Source organism: Pterocles gutturalis, unplaced genomic scaffold (assembly GCF_000699245.1).
Source record: "Pterocles gutturalis isolate BGI_N339 unplaced genomic scaffold, ASM69924v1 scaffold24223, whole genome shotgun sequence".
Classification (NCBI taxonomy): domain Eukaryota; kingdom Metazoa; phylum Chordata; class Aves; order Pterocliformes; family Pteroclidae; genus Pterocles; species Pterocles gutturalis.
Genome location: NW_010118854.1, coordinates 11,852 through 28,342, shown reverse-complemented (window position 1 = coordinate 28,342; position 16,491 = coordinate 11,852). Strand labels below are relative to the sequence as shown.

The 16,491-nt window shown below is 38.3% G+C and overlaps 1 protein-coding gene across 1 annotated transcript in view; it reads left to right on the top strand.

The window, feature by feature from the left end:
• The window catches only part of KIF21A (kinesin family member 21A), a 62,185-nt gene extending 47,060 nt beyond the window's left edge, over nt 1-15,125 (top strand). The window contains exons 30-37 of the mRNA XM_010076385.1: nt 1,379-1,448; nt 3,660-3,796; nt 5,669-5,849; nt 6,178-6,342; nt 7,423-7,540; nt 10,158-10,328; nt 13,340-13,539; nt 13,843-15,125. Of these exons, the coding sequence (XP_010074687.1) occupies nt 1,379-1,448; nt 3,660-3,796; nt 5,669-5,849; nt 6,178-6,342; nt 7,423-7,540; nt 10,158-10,328; nt 13,340-13,539; nt 13,843-13,936 (1,136 nt within the window). The 3' untranslated portion in view covers nt 13,937-15,125. The remainder of the gene's footprint in view (nt 1-1,378; nt 1,449-3,659; nt 3,797-5,668; nt 5,850-6,177; nt 6,343-7,422; nt 7,541-10,157; nt 10,329-13,339; nt 13,540-13,842) is intronic.
• The last annotated feature ends 1,366 nt before the right edge of the window (nt 15,126-16,491 follow it).

The following is a 16,491-nucleotide window of genomic DNA, read 5'->3' as shown; positions in this document are numbered from 1 at the left end:
GAACCTTGTTTCCTGTTTTCTAGGCTATGTCTGGTGTTTGTAGTTTTGAACCCAAAACAGAAAAGAACGGTAGAATTCTTAGATGCATGTGTATTTGTGTGTGTGTTTACACTTGAAAGTAGGATTTAGCTGACAATGTAGTAAATAGTGCTTTTGAGAGTTGGTTGGTTACTCCATCATTGGTCAGTGTGCTGTCACAACAGCACTCTGGAGGATGGGATGTTGAAATGACTAGAACACGGTTGTTTAGAGATTATCCAAATTGTTGAACACGCTGACTTTAGGAGGTGATCTGGAGAAGCGGGTGATATTCATACCTTGTTTAGAAGAAGTAGAGCTCAGCCTACTGGCATGTTAGCCATCTGTTTCTGTAGGAGCCGTACTCCAAATTGCAGTGGACTTGACTTGAGCAAATCTTTATTGCAGCTTTCAGTACTGATACTAGTGCCATGCAGCAGTTGTGAACTGCAACTCAGAGCTAAAGGTTTATTCTAAGTCTGACTGTAGCAAGACAAGGAATTGCTCTTGTCTGTGTACGCTATTGGTTTTGTATAAAACTTTGGTTTTTTCCCTAGTGGTCTACTGAATCACCACATACCAAACAGTAGCTTGCAAGACTTCCAGTAATTTAACTGTGCTTGTAACTTCTTTGTCTTAGCTGTGTTACCTTTATCTTATTGCTAACTCCCACCTAACCCTTTTCATTTTCATTTTCTCTGAACTGACTTCGAAGTCAAATTGAAACTGCTGAATCTGTTTGATCTGAGTCGAAAATGGACATCTTAAGACACACTGCAAATGTTCATGTCAGGGGGGGATTTTTTTCATGTTGTGTGTTTTCTTGGTTTTTATTTTTAAACATTTTTTGAAAATAAGATGTGAAGGATTTTGATCTTAAGACTGTTTGCAAATTGCTGTTCTTATTTCAATGGTCTATCAATATGTTTATATTTTTATGAGTAACATTTGGCATGTTTCTTTTACACTTAGCAGGCACTGATGTTCAGAATCTTTTTTTCCCTTTTGATATTTTCAACAAGCACTGTGTTATGGAGGTTAAGTTATGCATCCATCTTCTCCTTTTACTTTGTTGCCTTTACTTCTGTATGAAAATGTTGGGGAAATAAGAAATGGCCCAGCTGGTGTTGCTCAGCTTCTTGGGCTGAGACAGTCTACCAGTGTAATTTACTGCTGAGAGTGCTATTTTAAGATTTTTATTCTGCTCCCCACTCCCTCCCGCCGTATTATCATGGTTTTAAGGTATACCCTGAGCAATGCTGCATACTGTATATGGATTTGCATTGCTTTTCTGAATTGGCCATGCTGTTGTTTGTTCTTCTCATATGGAGGCTTTACTTTGCTGATACCTATATTCTTTCTCCTCACAATTCCACCACTGTTGATTGTAGGTCTGATGAAAGTGATTCCTCTCTGTCGGAGGTACACAGGTACTCTCTCTTTCTCTTTTCTGTTTTCTTGGCATCTCACTGAAGTTATTCCAGTTCTTAGGAAATTTCATTTTGCTGCATGAATTTTCCTAATACTTGTGCACTGTATCTCTTGCTTTTGCCAGAAGTTTAAAAATCTGAAATTTTGGTCAAGCATGTCTCCCTCTTATCTTTTTTTTTTTTTTTTTTTTTTTTTTTGGGTTTGTCTCCCTCTTTTTTTTTTTTTTTTTTTTTTTTTTTTTTAGGGTTTTCTTTATCGTTGTTGAGCATGTCAGGTTTTCTTTTCAAGTGAAGTATGGTATAAACCTTTCCTTAGACATATTCTTTCTCTTTGTTTTCTTTTTAAAAAAAAAAAAAAAAAGAGGAGCTGACACTTTCTTAGGTTTTATATGCTTTTCTCTTTATTCTTGTTTTTCTTGTTCAGCTGTATGCTTTGGTCACTAAAAATTAAATCCCAGTGTAAATAAAAATGAGTAGGTTTTTTATTATGTCTTTCTGACAGAACATACAGTGGTTTAAGAGATGAAAAAAATGTCCCTGCTCATGTTCCTAAGATGTGGCTTAAGATTTTGGCATTTGGTGAAAAATCAGTTTATCAAGAGAAGGGCAGTCAAATAATAATGCGATGATAATAATGTGATGATGGCTTTGTCTGGTCATTGTGGCAGTCATAGCATTTTTTGTCTGTAGGTTTCAGAGCACTGCACAGAGATAGATAAATAGCTCCAGGACATGTATTTTACATGGCTTGTCAAGGGAATGAGCGGGTGAGAACAGCAGTAGGAATAACTGTCTAGAGACAGCATGATCCATTGGGGAATACTACAGAGAAAACCGTATTAGTTTTGTGTGGTATTAAAAAACAAAAGCATAAAGACCTAAATTAATAATAATAAATTGTTCTCGTATTCTTGAAGACATAAAAAGGTGCAGATTGAAAGGTGAATGCCTTTCTAAAATGAGGAAGTTAATGTCAAACAGTAGAAGGCAATATTAATATTAGTAAAATCTATAAAGGGATTGTGGAGGAGCAATGAATTATATAAATTAAGATGCCTGAGCAGTAAAAATATATAAAATTATAATTTCTATGACTGTACTAAATAAACCAGCTAATTGTCACAAAGTTACATAGTATCAGGAAGGACTTTTTCCTTCCTGCAGCAAACTTCTGGGCAATATTATGGAATTTCTGCATTTTCCTAAAGCATTTGATGCTGTGTTTTTGGTGGTTTTTTTTTTGGTTTGTTTTGGGTTTTTTTTTTTTTTTTTGGTTTGTGGGGGAGGGAGTTTGATTGGGGGGGGGTTATTTGTTTGTTGTTTTGTTTTTGTTTTGGTGGGGGTTTTTTGTGAGATAGGGCTATGGCTTAGTTCCTTTTTCTCACAGTTGTGTGTAATCCCCAGAAGAGCATGACAGTGAGTCTTAGTTGCAGGCTGATCAGGTCACGGCATTGTGTTGCATGTTTGTGTGCATTACTTCACAGAAATCAATGGGGTCTGTGTGATTGCGGCTGTATGCATGGGTTTTAGACTGATAATTTTTGTTAGGTGATGAACTGTGATTTCTGCCCCACTCCAACCCCCCTGCCCCTCTCAGGCTGAGTTAGTCTTTTGGCATCACCACAGAACTAGCTACAAATCCCCAGGAAGATTCATCTGGGGTATCTGTAATTCCAACCGTCCTCACTTTTAGCCACTTGGGTACAAGTGTGGTGTTGGGTACAGGGTCTGGTAGGAACCTTACTCGGGCACGGAAGTTAGCAGCAGTTCTCCAAGCCGGCCTGTAGAAGGCAGTTGATGTGAAATGCCTGCTGAGTTTGGAACTGGCAGCGTACACTACACTTGTTCCATTTTTCAGCTGTTCTATTTAGACTAAGATGCCTTTATGCAATTCACAGTTTTAAGATTAGTCCTATGAATCTAGGAGCTTTAAGCATCCTGGATCTTTCGGCATTACACAGACTTTCCCATATACCCAGTACTCAACATCTTGTCTTTTTCATTTGTTTAGTTTTGTATGTGATTTCCTTTAACTGATAGTCCAGAGTTGACACTTGTTAAAGCTAAACAGTAAAAATCCTTATATAATTTATGAAACGCATTCAGCTGTTCTGCCCATGTAAGAAAATTAGATTTTTTTCCCCTACATTTAAGTAAATTAATTTGATTTATGTCTGTGCCCAACTCACATTATCTTTTTTTTTTTTTTAGAGGGATAATTAACCCATTCCCTGCTTCAAAATGCATCAGATCATCCCCGCTCCAGTGTATCTATACAGCTGAAGGACATATCAAGGCTGTGCTTTGTGTTGATGCAACTGATGATCTTCTCTTCACTGGATCTAAAGGTCAGGCAAGCTTCATCCATCTGCACTGCCTACAGAGGCTGCTTTGACAGCTTGGGGTATTATAAAATTACCAACTTCTGCTTAGTGCTGTAAACACACTGGAAAATTGTGAGGATCCACTTTGCAACATAAGCTGAAGAAGAATTTACAGTAATTATCTACAGGTTTTTAATTCCAATGAGCCGTATGTGACTGATTTTTAGTGGAAAAAGTAACTCAAGAATAACATGAGCATTTGTTGAGTGATATGGTGGAACCACTCATGGTAACATGTGCATACATGATGTGCAATACAAAGTAATAACCTCACGGTAGGGGTAGAGGTGGAAATTAGCACATCTCTGTCTGTGCTACCTACAGAGTTTGAATAGATTTTTCCTGCCATAGCTGTTCTATGAGCAGACCTAGGGCCATTTTCTGCTTCCCCTGTGCACCCTGTCCTGTCCCTTGTGGGTGTAAGAGTTGTATGGCAGTTGTGGGAGGGGTTGGATCTAGTAGTCACTGATTTCCCTGTTGGGTGGTACAGCCACCCTATGAACTCTTCAAGCTGGTAGAAACAGTGTTTTGGAAGAAAGGTACAGTTTCTGTGGCTGTTCTACTACCTGGCTATTAAAAATACTAAGACGCATCCTTACAGTGAATTGGCAAACTTTTTGTCTGGTAAGTTTTAAGCCAATATTTTGGCATTTGTGCAAGTGGATATAAATGCAAAAAATTATGTATTTTTAGCTTGCATAAATGTTGCTTAGGTAATTTGTATTGAGATTTCAAATTTACTGACTGGGGAAAAAAAGGCTTTAAAATTTATTTTTCATTTTAGATCTAGATTTGTGTTCTAAAGGGTTTGTTTTTAACATAGGGGTGCTTGCAGATGTTGTAAATATTTGCTCTTTCTTGTCATGTGCCAGCTTCCCATATTTATGGAAGAATTTTTCATGTATATATTTTTGGAGGGGAAAACTTTACAGATCATACTTGTACTCAAGAGCACAAGAGTGTAGACAGCAATTTAATTAAAGTTATATCTTTTGAAAATTGTTGCTATAGCAGAAAGCCTCAGCTCACTGACAGCCGTAACACTAGCAGACAGGGCCAATTCCGGAATGCCAATAAGCTTTCAGGGGCATTGCAGATAGTAGACTCTGGTCTGGATACTTGGGATTTTTAAAGTTCCTGACAAGTTCTTGGTATACTCACCTTCTTCATGCTTGTATAAACACTGCTTACACGTGAAGTTTTCTCTTCGTTCTCCCAGTACTTACTCCAGTAAAAATGTACTTCTCAAATCTATGGAGTGATGCAGACATGGTACATCAAGGAGAGTTTCCTGTGTGGACCCCATTTGTGTTGCAGAAGTCTTGAAAACTTCTAGTTGTAGGTCTTCAGAACACAAAGAGATGCAGTATTTAAATTTCTTTGCTACTGAATGAAAACTGTGACTAAAGGACTTACCTGGGGTTTTCAGAGGCTCCTAAAGAACCAGATAGTTTGAATCACTTCCCACCTTTGTAATTTTGTTGTGGCAATCAGTCCTCTGTAATGCTGAGGCTCAAAGCCCCTCCTGAACTATGTTCTTGCATTAAAAATTTTGATCTATCATCATCCAAACTTTACAGCCTCCAGACTGTCTGTTTGACAGTTTGGGGTTAACATGGGATTTTATCATTTTAAAATGCTGTGTGAGCTCATACGCACATCTTCAACATAACATTTAATGATTAACCTTGCTCAGTTTTGATGATGGTAGATGATGCCCATGTGCACTCTACAAAAACAGATTAATTAAACAGGTCTTTAAAAGTGCCTGCCAAAATGGAGGGTTATGTTTTGTTCTGGTTTTTAATTTTTTCCCCGCTTTTTGCTTGTCTTTAGATCGTACCTGTAAAGTCTGGAATCTGGTAACTGGACAAGAGATCATGTCTCTGGGGGGTCATCCAAATAATGTTGTTTCTATAAAATATTGCAACTACAGTAGCCTGGTCTTCACAGTCTCAACCTCCTATATCAAGGTGTGGGACATCAGAGATTCTGCTAAGTGTATTCGAACACTGACGTAAGTATGCTAAACCTTGAATGCCAAGAGTATAAATGAATCTTACTTTTAAATTAAAAAAAAAAAAAAAAAAAAAAAAAAAAAAAAAAACAAAAAAAAAACAAACAAAAAACCCCCAAATATTTAATTCAGTAGTGCAGCAGTGTAATTTTAGTACACTGTTCAGGGCTGGAGACTTCCTTTATGTGTTCAGGCTAAGTCAGTGTAGGGCATTGGTAATATATGGAAGCACAAAATAATTTGCATTCGTACATACAGTGTTTTATCAAGTGTTCAGTATTCATAATGAGCTTTTTTTTTCCCCCCCCTTCTTCCTCCCTGTACTCAGGTCTTCAGGCCAGGCAATGCCTGGTGATGTGTGTTCAGGAAGTACTAACAGAACAGTCACTATCCCAGCTGGAGAGAATCAGATCAATCAGATTGCACTAAATCCAACTGGCACATTCCTCTATGCAGCTGCTGGAAACTCAGTGAGGATGTGGGACCTGAAAAGGTACTGAACACTAGCAGACGAGAATGTTCTTTAGGTGGTTATGTGTGCATGTGAAACAAAGTCAATGAAGTGTTTCCTGTTTATGGCAATAAAGTAAAATAAATAACTTTGGCAAAATATGCTCAAAATAAGGATCAAATAATCCATGCTGTGGTGATTACTGAGATAGTGGAGGTGCTTGTGATCTCCTCGTGTGTTAAGTTTATGGTGAATTGTTTAAGTAAAAATGATTGGAAAAATCATAGAATCATAGAATAGTTTGGGTTGGAAAGGACTTGTAAAGGTCATCTAGTCCAACCCCCCTGCAATGAGCAGGGACACCTTTCACTAGATCAGGTTTCTCAGAGCCCCATCCAACATGGCCTTGAATGTTTCCAGGGATGGGGCATCTACCACCTCTCTGGGCAACCTGTTCCAGTGTTTCAGCACTACCATAGTAAAAAATTTCTTCGTGATATCTAGTCTGAATCTCCTCTCTTTTAGTTTAAAACCATTACCCCTGGTCCTATTGCAACAGACCCTACTAGAAAGTTTGTCCCCATCTTTCTTATAAGCCTCCTTTAAGTATTGAAAGGACAAATACAGGAAAGGAGAAAGGATAAAACACATTGAAAGGCAAAACACAAGGTTTTGTTTAAGACAGGTGCTATAAAACAGACTCTTGTAAGGTGACAGATGCATGAATCCTGGCTAATAATTGTTGATTAAATGATGAAAGCCAAGTGATATAATGTGATATAATGTGGGGCTCTGATAGCCACATTATAATAGCACTTTTCCAAACAAAACCTGCATCCAGAGAGTGCATTCAAAATACAGAGAATATTTTCGGGGATCTAATTTGTCTTTACTTTAAAATTGTTTAGTTCTTGTGTTACATAAATAGAAGCTTTTGTTTACATGTAACAAAATTTGACGTTTCCACATGGATATGAGCCATAGAGTATATTGAACCAGGGGATGAACAGTGAAGAATACATGGGGAAAATAAAAACATCCATTCTGGCAGACACTCTGCTATAGATTGTACTGGATATATAAAAAAATAACAAATCCTCATTTCTTCTCTTATTCTTGAAGATTTCAGTCTACAGGAAAGCTAACTGGTCACCAGGGTCCTGTTATGTGCCTTACTGTAGATCGAATTTCCAATGGACAAGATCTCATTGTCACTGGTTCAAAGGATCATTATATAAAGGTAAGCCGTTGATATTTGTTTATTTATTTTAATTCTTCACATGAGCAGGGGATGCAGGCTTCAGCAGAAGTGAGTCAATCTCCACATCTGAAATGTGATAACCAAGGTGGAATTTTTTTCATCAGTTATAGGTTATGAATAATGTTCAGTCTTAATAAACACTTCTTCAGTGCTATTTCTGTTTGGATGGTTGTCTGTAGTTAAGTTTAATCACCAGTAAGGTGCACATCAGCTGTACGAAGTCTTGGAGCAACATTCATAACATCTGCTCTTAAGTAACATTAACTCTTGAAAAGTATCTTAAGTCAGTGCCTCTCTTGTGGAGAGCAGACCTAATTGCCTCGGCAGAGACGCTCTGTATGCTCCCTGCAGAAGAGTCTAGGGTCTAGCCCAGGCTCTTGCGTAAGTGTTACCCGAGTTCTGGAGTGGGGATGGAGAGAGAAGTCAGCACAGCTCAGCCAACATGTGCAGTCTGTTTGTCAAATCCACTAGCCCCCAGGATGCTCCGAGTTGTGTTCAAAGTATAGCCAGTGGTGTTACAATACTTTCCTGCTTCTTGGAATTGTGATTAATTCGCTCAAGGATAGGGAACTTATTTTTTGTGTTTTGGGGTTTTTTTGTTTGGTTTGGTTTTGTTTTGTTTTCTTTTCTTTTTTTTTTCTTTTTTTGGCCCCACCTCAGCCAGGGAGTATTTGGACCCACAAGCTCCTGATTCTTGGGAGTATGCCCAAACCACCAGACTATGGGAACTATACATCATCTTCCCCATAAAGCCAACTCTCACACTGCAAAGAACACATGATTCACAAAGCCAAAGACAGAATGAGCAAGATACACTATCTTGTTGTGAGGGGGTACCCTTTGTTCTGGTTCTTACTTCTTGCACACTGGAAAAAGTATATAACACATCTGGGAATGGAGCAGTATCCAGAACCTGAGTGAGTTTTCTAACTCAGCTGGACTTTTTCTTTTTGACATTATCCTTTAATTCTTGGGTGCCTGGCTGTGCATTGGGCCAGCCTCAGAAGACTGTCTGGGAGTTGGGTGCATAGTCTGTCAGTTTGGGCCATGGATTTGAATCCTATCGGCAGTGGTTATGGTTAGAAGCCAGGGAATTCTCAGGGAGTAGGGCAACTGAGAGAGTCACTCTAATAATTACTTCTCCACACAGTTCAGAATACTGAGTTAGTTAAGAGCTACCATCCCGGCACAGTAGTGAGTGTAGGACCTCAGTGGGGACAACAGGATGTGATCATGTAATGCAAGTTTGTCATGCTGCCAAGTCATGTGACAAGCAAGAAGGTGGAAGGGCTTTTGAAAAATATAGCTGTCAACAGTCAGAGAAGTTCATCTGCCATTCTTGTGTGCTTATTTGCTGTGGACTGGCTACGTAAATCCCTAGGAGGTTCCCTGCCTCTTGGCTTACACCATTAGAATATCCAGGGATATGTTGGCCATGTGTATGTGCTGCAGAGTAGTGGGTGTTCTGCAAGGTGAATGCCTCCGTAATTATCAAGCTGCTTTGGATAGTACAGATTATCTGTATGTGCATGGTCAGTGCAGCAGTTTGGGAATTCTCAGTGCTTCTCCACATGGGTAGGTGCACTGGGGGCAGTAGGTCTGGTCAGAGATGCTGCTTTCCCCTACCACAGGAAACTCCTGACTTGTCTACTGAGCCAGCCATGTTAGTTACCTCTAAGTGCCTAATTGTTCTGGTGTATCATTGAACTTTTTTGTTACAACTGGAACTGATGCATGTTAATTGAATGCAGTAACTTTCAAAATACCTTTAACTCACAGTATTCTTTTACACTACTGAGCTGTCCCTTTTTTACTGCCAAGCTTATTCATTTTAAAAGGTCAATGAAGAGCAAATAATAGGGGATGAAGTCTGACATTTGCTTGTGAAGCAGAGGTAGTGGTTTAAAAAGTTAGGGCTCATATGTTCTTCCTCAGCTCAGTCTAACGGGGTGAGTTCTGGCTCACTACAATGCAAAATAAAAGAGGGTTGCTTGCACTGCTTCTCTAGGGATAAAGAGCTCATGGGGTTGATCACGCCTCAAATTGTTAAAATGGCCTCACTTAAAGAATCAGTTTTAAGACCCCATTCTTGGAGCACAGCCAAGGAGAGAGGTGTGTCTAGTCCATGGAAAGCATCAGCATGTATGTAATGGTACGTAATGGTATGTAACCCTTGCCAAAACACATTGTCCAGAAAAATATATTACTGCATCTTCCTGCAGCTGCCTGTGCAATTCTCCCAGTGTGAGTCACGTTCCCTGTGCTCACTCACGAGCTTTGTTTCTCTAGCCTACCACACAGTGTAATGTACAAGCTCTTCCTTGTGAAGATACTGTGTAGTTCATAATCAAGTAGTAGCACTTCTTCTCTGAGCAGTCTTCTCTGAAGTCAGTGAAGCATTTCTGCTTCAGGCAAGAGGTAGAAGAGGAGAAAGGAGTAATTCTGGTAGATAAATTCTGTCAAATATATATCATGATACAGTGTCCTGTAATAAGACTTTCCAAGTTTTTCTCTTGAAGTTATTCACTGCATGTCTTCTAAACTGGTTAGATGGCAGATAATTTTGCTTAGCATATTTCATCATTATTTATTTTAGATGTTCGATGTGACTGAAGGGGCTCTTGGAAGTGTAAGTCCTACACACAATTTTGAACCTCCTCATTATGATGGCATTGAAGCACTTGCTATTATGGGAGACAACCTTTTCAGTGGATCCAGAGATAATGGAATTAAGAAATGGGATTTGGCTCAAAAAGACCTTCTTCAGGTAATGGAAAAAATCACGTGGATAATGTGACAGTCATGCTGTAGAACTCTCTTCAGGTTGTATAAATGTTCAGGCTCATACAATGACTATTCACTTAGATACTGATGTTTCTAAAAGGGAAGGCACAGAGCACTGAACAAGAATGAAATCGATAATATACTTGATCTTTGCACTAGGAATACAGTTACTTTTCTTTTCAGTGTATGTAGTGTCAGGAAATTCTTATGAAGTGGTTAGCCCTATCTTTTAGCTCTGTGTGTGTGGGTTTGGGGTTTTTTGCTTCGAAATGAAGGCAACACTTGTCTCCTCTATGATTGGAACCACTGGATATCATCCTTGTCATTGACAAGTAGTTAAATTTTGGACTGGGAAGTCATTAATGATAAAAAATGCTTTAGATCAGGCTACAGAGTATTATCTTGTGAAAAGGGTTTACAATTGGCCTCGTTCCACCCAGTCTTTTTTTCTTATAAGGTTAGTCCTTAGATCTCCGTCCATCTTGTTATACAATGCATATGTTATGTAATGTGTACAACACACCCATAATCACCTGTTTGCTGTTAGAATATATTTACTGTAAGTTTTTGTTGTTTAAAAAAAAAAGAGGGGTGGAGGGCAAAAAAGGACCTTAAATCCAGGGAAACTTTGACATTCATTGTAATTTGTCTCATATTGACAACTTGGATTTCTGGCTACTTGCTGTAAGCTAGTATGTTCTTCTACGTCTTATGAGAGGTTGTTGAGATAGAGATACAATTATTAAAGTTGAGACTGTGTGCAAAATGGAAGGCAGAAAAATAAATGCCAGAAGATACTGCTGTTTTTACAAAGGTTTGGTTAGATACCAGTTATTTAATAATTTTTGGAAGGAGGGAGGAGCATGTCTTTTATGTGCATTTAATGAGCAGACTGATAGCAAGGAAACAAATAGAATCTTAAAGTTTTGGGACATGAGAGAATAATGGACTGGTCACCTTAAGAAGAAAATTTCTATATAAGCATACATAGTATTCCATAAATAGACAATCTTTCTTGACCTTCTTTCAAAACAGTCCAGTTGGGTGCCAGTTCCTTCTCAAAATACTACTAAGACTTCACAGTTAAAATTAGGATTCAGAAATTCAGCTTCTTACAGAAGAACCTTCACTTGGCCGTGTTGGGACGTCTACCCTCATATCTGTCTGTCTAGGGAAATGTACTGAGCAGCTTCTTAGCAAAAACAGGAGGACTGCAGGAACAGGAAAGATGTTGTATTCTCAGGAGGACTCTATTAAAGTTGTAAGAAGCATCTTCACACTTGCATTTTAGGCTCATTAAAATATTATGCAATGTGCATTTTTATCGTTGCATTGAATTTAGCATGAGATGGAATACAGGGTCAGAGGTGAAGTAGTATGTAACCGTGGACTCATTGTATTCTTTTTCTTATTTTCCTTTTGGTATATATGCATTTCTTAATTTTTGTACTTCATGTTCCCCTGGTTTGTTTTGTTGGTTTTAAAAGCAGAACTTAAAAATGATCTCATTCTTCCTTCTTTCTTTTATTTCTATAAAATGGTGTGTGTTTTTCAAGGAGGTGAAACTAAAGCATTTAAGGAAACAACATAAATTATTTTTATCCACTGTCTTTTTAGGGAATGATGAAAAGTGCTGTTACTTTTGCTAATCATGGGGTAATTCAGGGTGAAAGGGCCTGCTGGTGGTGTCACAGTGCAAAGTTGGCCCGCTGATCCAAGCAAGGCCAACTTTGCTTGGCTGAGTTTTCAAAATTTCCAAGGTCACAGATGGCACAGCTGCTCTGGGTGACCAGTTGCATTCCATAAACTACTCGTGTATGAATTTCCCACTCATATCATCTCAGAATTTCTGCTGTTGCGGCTTTCTTTTGATATGTACACTTGACTGTTTTAGATAAAGGAAAAAAAAAAAAAGCCTGAAACAGAGCTGACCTGCTTTAAAGTAGAAATGCTACCATTTCAACAGAGGTCCTGGTTTGGCATACGTGTATTAAACAAGTCTAATCCTCTTAGAATTGATGAAAATCACTTTACAAACATGCTATTAAAAATAATTTTGAAATAGTCTACTTCACTTGGTGCTATACATTCCAAGCCACAAAACACTGCTGTGACAAAATTAAGATTTATAAACTATTTATTTATAAACCCCCCCCTCCCAGTTTCATGAAGTGCTGCAAGTCCAGATCACCAGTGTTGTGGTAGCAGTGTGTATTATAGGTAAAACGCCAAGATGACCCTGGAAAGCTGTATGTGCTCCATGCTATGAGAAATGCAGCAAACCAAAACCATTCTTACCAAACTGAACTGGAGAAGAGCTACTCTTGGTCCCCCTAAAAGACAGCAAACTTGGGCTATTTTTCCCCAGTGCTGGTATCAAATGAACGTTGTTCTCAGCTGATCTGTGCAGCACTTTGCTTTCTGAATTAGAAGTAAAATGCTAAAGTCCTTCCTCAATAAAGAATTAATGTATTTTTGTTAAGTGCTACATCACAAAATCAATTTATAGTGTATAATGGGAAAAGAAGAAAGGAGGAAGGCAAATATAGAAACAGTTTCTGTCTCCCTGGTGTATTTTTTTGAGCAGTATTTTGGGGTTTCTTTTTATGTGTTTCATAACTGGTTTTTTGCAGACAGACTTGAAACATATACAGAAGCCATATGTTCAAATATGCATTTGAACATATGCAGATTTAGCATTTTCCTAAATTAATTACTGTTCCACGTCTGGTCAGTCGTGCATATTGGACTTTGTTCTTGTTTTGCAGTACTATTTCACAAAGAGAAACAAACTTGTAATACAGAAGTAGCCTCATGGAAGACAGCACTCTCCTTGCTCTAAAGGAGACGCCCCAGGGCTGGGATATGCTCAGTCACGTAGCAAATCTACTGCGGGACAGGCATCAGGCTTAGAATTTGGGATTTTTACATTTGTGTGCTTATTCCTCTAGAAGTTTTTGCAGCCCTGTGAGACTTGTCTGCCTTCTCTTTCAGCAAGTTCCTAATGCTCATAAAGACTGGGTGTGTGCTCTTGGCCTGGTACCTGGCACTCCGGTTCTGCTCAGCGGCTGCAGAGGAGGCACCCTCAAGCTCTGGAATGTGGATACCTTCGCACCCATTGGGGAGATGAAGGGACACGATAGCCCTATAAATGCGATCTGCACCAACTCCAGCCAGATTTTCACAGCATCAGAGTGAGTTTTTCTTCTCCATGAATCTATCTTTTCTCTAGCTCCTCTTGGAATTCTGCCCAAGCAAATGCATCTAGGAGCTCTTCAGCACGTGTGTCACTTCATAGCAAGCCTTGTCTCTCCTGGGCTTCTGGACACGAGCAAATTGGGGAAAGGCTTTGGGTTTCTGGTTGGGTTTTTTTGCTGCTGTTTGGTTTGATTGGGATTTTTTGTTTGGTTTTTAGGACTGTGTGTCATCTTGCGGTTCTGTGATTTTTTTTTTTTAATCTTATTTTTTTAATCTTATTATCTTATCTTTTTTTTCAGTGACCGGACTGTGAGGATCTGGAAAGCTCGAAATATAATAGATGGACAGAGCTCCGATACAGGAGATGCAAGTGAAGATCTTGCCAGTAATTGAAATATAGGGATAAATTAATATGTTGATGAATTTGAGGTGCACTCTATGCAGTTTGCTGCGTGCTTATTAGGTAAACACTGATGACTGGAATGAACTGAAAAATAAGAGTGAACTCCTCTACTAAGACCTGCTGTCCTTAAAATATGTACTGTATTTAAGAAAAAAAATAACCTCTTGGTAACATTCTTGTGTCTCAATGGTCACGTATATGTATTATGGCTGAATTTGTGTGAATATTTAACACTTGCAGTTAAAATTAACTGGAAATCAGTCTTCTCTAATGACCATCTCAAAATTATAACCTGGAATATATAACAAAAGTGCTCTGCTGTATTTCACTCACAAGTATGATCAGCTCTTTTGCATTTTAGGGTAGCAGGGGAATGATGATGTCCCAGTAATAAGCCTTTTATTAAGACAGGCATTGTTTCAAGAGTCTAAAGGTGACTTACACTGTTGTTAGGAAAGTGGAGTGAATAAAAGGTGGAAAGAAACTGTTAATGACACACTTATGTGATGTGGCTGTGCCCTGCTAACAGCGAACACCATATGATTTGTGTTAATGTTAGCATATAATCCTCGTTGACTGAAGTTGTGCAGCTGTGTATACTCTGTGCTCAGGACTAGAACTCAAATGCTCATAAATGGATGTTTTATTAGTGTTTTGCCTATGTTCTGTAATGACTAGGTGTTCTTAATGTCATAACAGAAATATATCTTAATCTATTTTTCTTATGGATTTGTTTCTATCATCTCACGTGTTCTTTTTTAAAGCAAAATGTCTTTCCTTTTTATCTAATTTTGTATGCTGCTAAATGTATTTTAAATACACTGTTTTACAAACCTTGGCAGTTACTTTGAGAACTGAACCACATGTATTGGAAAAAAGCTATGTATTGGAAAAAAGCTATGTAAATATATGGTTGTACAAAGAAAATATCTTATCTTGTGCCTGTATGACTTTTAAAGATCTTAGAGTGTGGATATTGAGGGAGGATGTATAATTTACCCAACTGCTCTGAATATTAATTTGTAAATTCTGCAAATTCAAAAAATTTATGTAGATTCACATACAGTGTTTGGATACTGAGGTTTTTTTGCTTGCCTTTTTTTTTTTTTTTCAGAAAATATCAGTCTGTAAATTATAGCTTATGTAGGTAACACTTAAATAAAGATGTGAATGTGAGCTACTTCTCTTTGCCTTAATACTTCCTTATGAAAAATACACCTCCTTTGCAAAGGCCCCAAATAGAAAATGCACAATTTTACACAATGCAGTAGAATAACTTGCTGAGTTATATAGCCCATAGGTTGCTCTGGTATCCCACGTCTGTGTTCTCATTGGCCGTTATTTGTATTTTGATAGTACTTAGAAACCCTATTAGGATTCCCTCATACTGAGTACAATGCAGACTAAAATGAAGCAGATAGCTCCTGTTCCTAAGAGATGACAGTTCTTACCTTATCACATATGGTCTGTCAAACAAATAAAAGTTCTGATGCCTCTTACTCATCTTAGAGGAGTTATTTCCTTCTCAGCTCAGCTTGAAAGGAAATGAAAATGCACACTGTTTGCAATCTGAGATTACTGATTTATTCCAAGTTTAGGCATAAAGAGTGACAATGCATATTGTTAAGAAACAATGTATAGGTTAAACAGCAGCAATACCAATTAGTGTTTATCTGTCATGCTTTTTGACCGCTCAAGGGCTGTATACACAAAAGATTTTGGACCATGTCACGGCTTTGGGCAAAACTCACAGTGGAGAGTGGATTTATGTGCAAGACTTGAGAGACGTTGTACCTGGTGGAGGGTCCCTGTTCTGCCTGGCCCACTGGGTAAAGGCCACCCACTGTGCCAAGGTATGTAAATGATGCCAACAGCTTGGTGGCCCCGGGTTTTGGAGCTGAATACTGATGGCTGTCATCTGGGAACACTGGGTAGTTTGTGTGGTTTGGTTTTGATTTGGTGTTTTGGGAGGTTTTTTGTTGTTGTTGTTTGTTTGTTTGTTTGGGGTTTTTTTGAGCGTGTCTAAGATTCACGTGAATACAGAGTTTTTCAACTGCAGGACAAAAGTCCTAACAAACCGAAGAAATTACTACCTGCTGTCAGGCTGCTCAGCTTTAACGGACCATATGGTGAGGATCTGTCATGGCAGCAGTCTGAATTGCAGATCCGTCTCACTGGCGATGCTTGATAACAAGACATTTTGTTTTAGGAAGCTATCTCCTGATATGCACCAATATAACGTAGATAACATGTGTATAGAAACCTTTTTTTTTTTTCTTCTTCCAGGAAGACATTCCACCTAAACCAGATCTTGCCACAGAACACTGCTTTATTCTGAAAGTTCTTGCCATGAAGTAATTGTAAGAAAATTGTCATTTTGTAAAGGTCACAATATTTGTGTCTTGTTTTAATGGAGTATTCTTCAACTGTTTGTTTTTCTCCAAACTTTTCATTTGTACTATAAAATTACATATGTGACAAAAGAGAATATGAAATCAGAAAAAGGTAAGCACTGGACTCAGATTGTCTGAAGACGTTTGTTTAA